The 9438-nt window shown below is 36.0% G+C and overlaps 1 protein-coding gene across 2 annotated transcripts; it reads left to right on the plus strand.

Annotated features, from left to right (window-relative positions):
* Positions 1-3193: 3193 nt before the first annotated feature.
* Positions 3194-6251, plus strand: LOC121367653 (delta-like protein 4). Of its 2 annotated transcripts, none has more exons than XM_041491947.1 (3): positions 3194-3450; positions 4264-4383; positions 5715-6251. In XM_041491947.1, exons 1-3 carry the CDS (start codon positions 3306-3308, stop codon positions 5948-5950), a joined length of 501 nt encoding a protein of 166 aa, XP_041347881.1. In that variant the 5' UTR covers positions 3194-3305; the 3' UTR covers positions 5951-6251. The 2 variants fall into 2 exon arrangements, with proteins under 2 accessions (XP_041347881.1, XP_041347883.1); XM_041491949.1 differs by lacking the exon at positions 3194-3450 and adding an exon at positions 3883-3929.
* Positions 6252-9438: the final 3187 nt, after the last annotated feature.

Raw genomic sequence — 9438 nt, forward strand, 5'->3', positions numbered from 1 at the left:
GTATAAAGGCAGAAATAAGTATTGATAAGTATTATATTATTATAAAACATGTTTAATTCCAGTTGCTGCCAGGGACTACTTGGAACCGTGTGATTTAACAGTAGACAAATACAGGGCGGACCCCAACGACTGTTCGGTGTTCTACCAATGTGATTACAAGGGATGGGTGCCAAAACACTGCCCAAATGGCCTCGCTTTCAATACAAAAGAAGAAATGTTCGTCTGTGATTGGCCAACAAATGTGGACGGATGTGGAGGAACAGGTTTTATTTGTTGTTTGTATTAGTGTAGGCGGTGTATACACATTAGTAGCTCTAACATTATATACGCATAGGGTGAACATGACATTTTGCATGAACTCTAATTCGATATAAGCCTCAAAATAAACTTAACATGAATATGCTTGGAAAAGCTGGCAAAGAATAACTTATCGTTTTGTTTTAACGGGAGTATTTGGTCGTGCAATTAATTTTGGTAATTGGTATAGTTGACATATTTCATAATTGGTATAGTTGACATATTTCATAATTGGTATAGTTGACATATTTCATAATTGGTATAGTGGACATATTATTTCAGTTTTTGGTATAGTGGATATATCATTTCAGTAATTGGTATAGTGGAAATATCATTTCAGTAATTGGTATAATGGACATATCGTTTCAGTAAAAAAAAGTTGTTTTTTTTTATTATTATTGTTTTTTATTTCGTTTCAGTAATGGTAATAGTGGCTATATCATTACAGTAATGGTAATAGTGGACATATCATTACAGTACTGGTAATAGTGGCTATATCATTACAGTAATGGTAATAGTGGACATATCATTACAGTAATGGTAATAGTGGACATATCATTACAGTAATGGTAATAGTGGACATATCATTACAGTAATGGTAATAGTGGACATATCATTACAGTAATGGTAATAGTGGCTATATCATTACAGTAATGGTAATAGTGGCTATATCATTACAGTAATGGTAATAGTGGACATATCATTACAGTAATTGTAATAGCTGATATATCATTTTAGTAATTGTAATAGTGGACATATCATTTCATTGATTGGTATAGTGGACATATCATTTCATTAATTGTAATAGTGGATATATCATTTGAGTAACTGGTATAGTGGACATATCATTACAGTAATTATAATAGTGGGTATATCATTTCAGTGATTTGTATAGTGGATATATAATTTCATTAATTGGTATAGTGGATATATAATTTGAGTAACTGGTATAGTGGACATATCATTACAGTAATTATAATAGTGCGTATATCATTTCAGTGATTTGTATAGTGGATATATAATTTCATTAATTGGTATAGTGGATATATAATTTCAGCAATTGGTATAGTGGACATATCATTTCAGTGATTGGTATAGTGGACATATTATTTCAGTAACTGTAATAGTGGATATATAATTTCAGTAATTGTAATAGTGAATATATCATTTCAGTAACTGTAACATTGGATATATCATTTCAGTAATTGTAATAGTGGATATGTCGTTTCAGTAATTGGCATAGTGTACTTATCATTTCAGTAATTGTAATAGTGGATATGTCATTTCAGTAATTGGTATAGTGTACATATCATTTCAGTAATTGTAATAGTGGATATGTCATTTCAGTAATTGGTATAGTGGAAATATATCAGAAATTGGTATAGTGGACATGTTATAACTGTTACAGTGGGTACAGTGTTATAGTGGTCATGTTATAACTGTTACAGTGGGTACAGTGTTATAGTGGTCATGTTATAACTGTTACAGTGGGTGCAGTGTTACAGTGGTCATGTTATAACTGTTACAGTGGGTGCAGTGTTATAGTGGTCATGTTACAACTGTAACAGTGGGTACAGTGTTATAGTGGTCATGTTATAACTGTTACAGTGGGTACAGTGTTACAGTGGTCATGTTATAACTGTTACAGTGGGTGCAGTAATATAGTGGTCATGTTACAACTGTAACAGTGGGTACAGTGTTATAGTGGTCATGTTATAACTGTTACAGTGGGTACAGTGTTATAGTGGTCATGTTATAACTGTAACAGTGGGTACAGTGTTATAGTGGTCATGTCATTTCAGTAATTATTATAGACATCTTTTTTTAAATCACTTTACTCTAAGGCTCGAGTCACCTCGGTGGATCCATTCAACTGATTGGGGTTTTTCTCGTTCCAACCAGTGCACTACAACTGGTCAAAGGCCGTGGTATATGCTTTCCTGCCTGTGGGAAAGGGCATATAAACAATCCCTTGTTGCATTTGGAAAAATGTATTGGGTTTCCTCTGATGACTACGTGTCAGAATTACCAAGTGTTTGACATCCAATAGCCGATGATTAATTAAAATCATTAATCAATGTGATCTAGTGGTGTCGTTAAACAAAACTAACTTTAACATTCCCCTGGCGAGTCGGCTCACACGATTAAGTGGTAACTGATGCCATTCTCAATGTAATTCAGCATCTAAGGATAAATCAATTAATCTTGCATCTTTATCAAAGGGTAACTCGGTGTCGTTTATTGTTTCAAGGAGGGCTGCTCAATTAATTTCCCATTGTATAAATCCGTTACTAGCCTATTGTGTTGTCATGCTATGTGTATGTTGCTGATATGTAAGTTTACTTCATTCATATTACGATTTCTGTTTGCTTCAGGACCAAAAGGCTCACAGTGTTCTCCGAATCCGTGCAGCAACAATGGCGTTTGTTTCGAGTCGGGAAACAGTTTCTCGTGCCAGTGCCAACAGGGTTTTTCAGGAACTCGGTGTGACATAGGTAGTCAAATTTGTGATATGGCCAACAATTATGTAATGCTCTAACTTGACTGGGATCGTGGCTATCACAGGTGTTTCAATTGTTCGTTTGTTTTGGGGTAGGGGCGTTGTCTTTTTTCTTTTGTTGGTGGGGGGTTTTGTTTTTGTTTTCGGGGTTTTTTTTAGTGGGGTGGGTGGGGTGGGGTGGGGTGGTTTGTCCAAATATTTATTAAACAAACCAAAATAAATAAATAAAAATACAAACAGATCATATTATGCCATGGTGTCGGTGAACGGAATAGAGTGTCTACCCCACAATTAAAAGAATAGAACAGAACTTCATTTACGCCCAGACCGTTCTGTAACGGTTACACGATATCAGGTTGTGGTTTAGTGTTACAGAACATTGCAAGGAATGGGGTATACAATTGGCCACATTTGGTTTATAAATCCGCGACTAGCCTATGGGTGTTGTTCTGTGTATGTTGCTGATACATGTGTACGTTTATTTTGTGTGCGTTATTAACAGAAATTTATGTTAACATTTCTGTTTCCTTCAGCAACCGGCGGGTTACCATGTTCTCCGAATCCGTGCAGCAACAATGGCGTTTGTTTCCAGTCGGGGAACAGTTTTTCGTGTCAGTGTCAACAAGGATTTACAGGGACTCGGTGTGACATAGGTAAATATTTTATCTGTTATATAGTTTATATAGAGGATTCGTCATGAGTATTTTAAAATATGGAAAATATCAACAGTCTAAGTTAATCGGTATTTGTCGAGGCTCTGCCGAGACAAATACCGATTAACTAGACGAGGTTGATAGTTTACATATTAAAAAAAACGAGTAGCGAATTCTATTTATCCTATAACACTTCTAAAATAACATTTTAATTAAGGTTTTTTTTAGTAAATCACAGTACTGAAGTCGCCACCATCGATAATATGACGTCATCACGATTAGCACATATTAGTTTGACGTCACGCATTTTAAACAAATCTTTGGAAACGTTACGCTCAGGTACACGGGTCTTGTTGGCTTGTAAGCAAATGACCCATCCACAACAACACATAACCTAGAGACCTTGCACATTTGCATACCATTATTAACCGAGTTAATAAAGTAAATTATCACATGGGTTTATGACATGGATATCATGGGTAAGTTATAGGGGAAATAAACTTATCATCCGGTTTAATGTTAGTTATTTACGACTTTATTACAGGAACTTTTGAACAGTTGTGTTTTGTAAGATCAAAGGTGGATTCAAGCGATGCTGGGATAATGCTTTTCTTTTGAAAATATTTTTTTTAAATATTTTCTAAATTTTCAAAACTGTGCATTCAATGAAAAGTAATTCACCAGCATATCTGCTCTCACAGTCCATAGAAAACTAATAGATCTTATTTCCATCAAAGCTGATACCAAACTGAGTGATTGATCAAAAATGTACCTGTATGCACATACTAATTTATTTTGTTATTATTTACCCAGTGGATGGCCGTTCGTCGTGTTTTCCCAACCAGTGTCTTAACGGCGGCTACTGCCTGGAAAGTGGCGATTCGTTCATCTGTCAGTGTCTACAAGGATTCACCGGGGCACTGTGTGAAACAGGTATAATTCTAGGTCCAGTTCTTCAAATCATAGTTTACCGGCCTCGGTGGCGTCGTGGTTAGGTCATCGGTCTACAGGCTGGTAGGTACTGGGTTCGGATCCCAGTCGAGGCATGGGATTTTTAATCCAGATACCGACTCCAAACACTGAGTGAGTGCTCCGCAAGTCTCAGTGGGTAGGTGTAACCCACTTGCACCAACCAGTGATCCACAACTGGTTCAACCAAGGCCATGGTTTGTGCTGTCCTGCCTGTGGGAAGTGCAAATAAAAGATCCCTTGCTGTGTCATAAAAGAGTAGCCTATGTGGCGACAGCGGGTTTCCTCTAAAAAAAACAGTGTCAGAATGACCATATGTTTGACGTCCAATAGCCGATAAGATAAAATACCAATGTGCTCTAGTGTCGTCGTTAAATAAAAAAAAAATTACTTTTCAAAGCATAGTTAAATTAATCCAGGGTTAGTCTAATATATTCCTTTTAATTATGTTTGTACAAAGGCTAAATCAACTTAGATTTCATTATGAATGGATACCTTTGGTTGTTGTCAGTCAAGTCCCAACATTATATTTCCAATTATTATTTGCATTGATTTAGTCCTTGGTTTTGAACAAATGTTTCTTCTTTGATACTTATTTTCGTGCTTGTATGCAGTAAGGTTCAAGCACGCTGTCCTGGGCGAACCTCAACTATCTCAGAAAGTCGGTGTATTAGTGGTCTTACACCTACCCACCGAGTCGTTAAAACTCGCTCTGTGTGGGAGTCGGTACTGGACTGCGAACCCAGTACCTACCAGCCTTATGTTCAATGGTTTAACCACGACACCACCAAGGCCGGTGTGGAAAATTTCTGTTGATCACTGGGTAAGCTAACTAAATTTTGAACCAGCCACATTGGGCTTTTAACAATTTTGTATGGATTTTAAAAAAAACGGAATTAGCAACTTACTTTTATCAACACTGTGACAAGATTTATTACATTAGAATCTGATGTAATTTCTGGTATCTTGCTATCTATGCAGGCCCGTACGCAGGGGGGGGGGGGGGGGTGCGCGCGAGGGGTACGCACCCCCGCCCCTAATAGTCTGCCGAGGTCCTTCCGTGGTTGTATTAAAAAAATAAAAATAGTCCGACGATGTGACAAATTTACTTCCCAGAATGCAGGAAAATGCATCTGCATTCTAGATTTAAAAAAATTTCGGGGAAGCATGCCCCCGGACCCCCTAGCAACACCGGCCCTTTGGGCCGTCGATTACGCCCCCCCCCCCCCCCCTTATAAATTTCTGCGTACGGGCCTGCATGTCATCGTATCAAATTTGCTTTCTTCTTCCAACAGAAACTAGTACCTTGTACCCTGACTGTCCACGCTACCCGTGTCCGTCCGATGTTTCAGAGTACTCCTACCCCGACTGGAACGACAACACGTGCACGCAGTACTACCTCTGTCGCCGTGGTAACCTCAGCAAGGTGTCTTGTCGCGGATCAAACCGGTTTAACGTGGCGACGCTCGAGTGCATGGACCCGAACAGTGACACATACGTAGACTGCAGGGCAAACATCTTTTCAAAATGAACATTATTAATCAGTAATGCAGGATATGTTTTTATTTATTAAATTTCTTAAAACATACATTACATACATGTAGCACTAATTTTTTTCAAAAAGATTTTTTAGGCTAAGATATCAATGGCAAAGTTGAGAAAAATAGTAGGGGTAGGTCCATAAATGGTGGAAGATGTGACAAAATATTTATTTGGATTTGGATCAAGTTTTTGTTTGTTTTTGTTTTTTGCCACCAAGAATGTTCTTAATTTGAATTTCCCTAATAAAGTGTATCATTATTACAAGGTACAAATTAACATCAGAAAGGCAGCCCCTACCATATGCTGACAGGACAACTACAATTTGTAAAATTACATCCAGGTTGGTTACATACCCAGCTAAACAATATATCAAACAAGAAAGTAGTATAATTCGGATTGGTTAGGGGGAAAAAAGAAGCTAATTTTGTCGTCTTGCTCACCAAAAATATATTTTTATATCCAAAATACAAACTGTTCATTCTATGTGCTTTTTATATATATATATATATATATATATATATATATATATATATATATATATATATATATATATATATATATATATATGTAATATGGAGGAAAAAACATTTGAGGCACTGATTATTTTTATTGACTATTTAAACATAATGTGTTTGACCAGCTGCGCAATATCTTATTCAACAGTAGATTGGTACAAACTATTGTGTACATACTTCTTAATAACTGGTATGTATGCAAAGATTAAATGTTCTGGCAGGGTATGCTCAACTTTGCAAATATCTATAATCTTTTTATGCCTATGACAAATATTCTCTCATGTTGCTCAATAGGAATTATTTAACTATAAGAAAATTTACAAATTTCAATATTTCTACTTAACAAAGATCATACCAGTGTTCGAGATTAACGGTATCCCGATATCCCGGGGATACCAGAATTTAATTTTGGATACCAGACTTCAATAACCCAGTATCCCACCAGGATACTAATGTAATGTAACATTGTTGTTGGGTTTTTTTAATCCTGCGTTTTCATTTTTCGCTGAAACAATGAACGTCGGTCATTTACTGAAGTTAGGTAACAGTATTTTCGAGCTCGTATCCAGTCTAATGCTATGCCGTAAAAATATCTCCCCCGGTTCATACCCAGTCTAATGCTACACTGGAGCAATAGCGAGGTAGCAATAGACTGGGAGCCGCTAAGTCGCTATTGTTTTTTTTTTGATGTTTCCTCCCTTCAAATTTTATTTGAGATATTGATTCCACATACATGTATGTAGGAAATTGATGCAGGTAGGTTTATCATTAGTAATGTCGGAAACAGTTATAGATTACTGCTAAATATTAATTTATGTCATTATTAAGCAAAAATAGATGCAGCAAATCTTTCTGCAAATTCTGTTTGACTACCAATTTCACAAATTCCACGATTTCGATTGCGGCGTAGCAATAGACTGGGAACGAGAACAGTGTCGTCCAAGTTTGTTACGATGTTATTTATAAATTTCATTTAAGTGGGATACTAAATTCTCAGGTGGGATACCAGATTTTGAAATGTTAGTATCCAACTGGGATACTGCCCAAAGTTTTTAATCTCGAACACTGCATACACAATCGTTTTAAAAAACTATAAGAAAATTTAAAAAAAAAAAAAAAAAGGTTTTTACCTTACAACTTTTTAGCAAATGTTACTTTTTACTGAAAAGATAGTAATGAAACATTCTGTCACTTTGTTGCTATTTGAAATTCAACAAATTTACAAAGTCAATCTAATAACATCACAATAATGTCATTGGTTACCTGAAATGCATATGAATGCATCAATACCTATGTAGCAGTCAATGTTATAAAATCACTGTAGTGTTGACTAGTACATATTCAGTCAACAAAACACACTTTGTTAAGTTTCTTTTATTTCAAATAAAATTCTCAATTTTACTGTTCTGAAGTGTTTTCACGTTCTGTTGCCAGATGATAGATTCATCATCAAATCTAAAAAAAAACAATAATTTAATTCTAAAACATATCACATATGTCCAGTTTATCACTGTTTATTAAACCAGGCTACAACTATTCGAAGCCATCTTAGCCTACGATATCATAAACCGTTGTAGACTAAAATGTCACTACAACATATGCCAGATCCTATGATGGTTTTAAAAAATCGTAGCGCTAAGCTAGCTTCAAAAATAGGCACCCTGGTGTTTAATGCAATTATTTTATGTTAACAAAATATTGATCTGCATCATGTACGATTTTTAATATTTCCTGTATCAAGTATCTCTATCTCTATTCCAACCACTTCTTCCACACCATCATAAAACTTGCATTCTAAATCAGGTTCTCCATCTCACAATCTGATAAAACATCATACATAACTTCCTATATACGACTGTACAAATATCATCAACTTCAGTGATTTTAAAACCATATATTACACAGAAGTGAAAAACTACATGAATACACTGTTTACGACTTAGAGAAACAATAAAGGCCACAGACAAGTATCAAAACCAGTTACATGTGTACTGAGTGCACATTTCTGTTTGTTACCATACAAGAGTCACTGTCAGTACTAAAAGTATGTGGTGCTCTTCGTGTCTTACAACACTGTACAAGAGCTCAAACTTAATGACAGTACCAACAGCAATTATCATAGCTATCATTTGAATTGCCAAAGGTTCGGGGCATGACCAATAGCAGTTTTTTTGCAGCTAAATACAAATCACTGCCATCATTTGAAGGGATATATTTGGTTTTTATATTTGTTACCAAAGTTACAGGTTTAACATTGCAGTAGGTAGGCTGAAAACTGTGAGCAAAAACATTCAAGATTACCATAGGTAACAAATTCTTAAGTTTGATCCCTGCTATACAATATGTACTGCAGTACAGTACTTCCTGCTGAGACTTAAATTTGGTGCTTACAATATGTACTGCTGTACAATATGTACTGCTGTGCAGTATGTACTGCTATATTCCTGATTGCACCATGACTGGTATATCAAAGGTCGTGGTATGTACTATCCTGTCTGTGGAATGGTGCATATAAAAGACCCCTTGCTACTAATGGAAAAAAATGTACCAGGTTTCCTCTCTATGACTGTGTCAAAATGACAATATATGTTTGACATCAAATAGCCGATAATGTAGCATACACTCCAGACACTTCATCTGAAGGTAATATACTGTAGCATACACTCCAGACACTTCATCTGTAGTTAATATACTGTAGCATTCACTCCAAACACTTCATCTTAAGTTAATACAGTGGCATACACTTCAGACACTTCATCTGAAGTTAATATACAGTGGCATACACTCCAGATACTTCATCTGAAGTTAATACACAGTGGCATACACTCCAGACACTTCATCTGAAGTTAATACACAGTGGCATTCCCTCCAGACACTGCATCTGAAGTTAATACACAGTGGCATTCGCTCCAGACACTTCATCTGAAGTTAATACACATTGGCATTTGCTCCAGACACTGCA

Source organism: Gigantopelta aegis, chromosome 3 (genome assembly GCF_016097555.1).
Source record: "Gigantopelta aegis isolate Gae_Host chromosome 3, Gae_host_genome, whole genome shotgun sequence".
Lineage (NCBI taxonomy): Eukaryota > Metazoa > Mollusca > Gastropoda > Neomphalida > Peltospiridae > Gigantopelta > Gigantopelta aegis.

What these genes read in the sequence shown, in the direction of transcription:
- LOC121367653 (XM_041491947.1), top strand. Translation starts at nt 3,306, where the DNA reads ATGTTAACATTTCTGTTTCCTTCAGCAACCGGCGGGTTACCATGTTCT. An exon ending in AGGGACTCGGTGTGACATAG is followed by an intron (nt 3,451 to 4,263) that starts GTAAATATTTTA and finishes TTATTTACCCAG; the next exon opens with TGGATGGCCGTTCGTCGTGT. An exon ending in CGGGGCACTGTGTGAAACAG is followed by an intron (nt 4,384 to 5,714) that starts GTATAATTCTAG and finishes TTCTTCCAACAG; the next exon opens with AAACTAGTACCTTGTACCCT.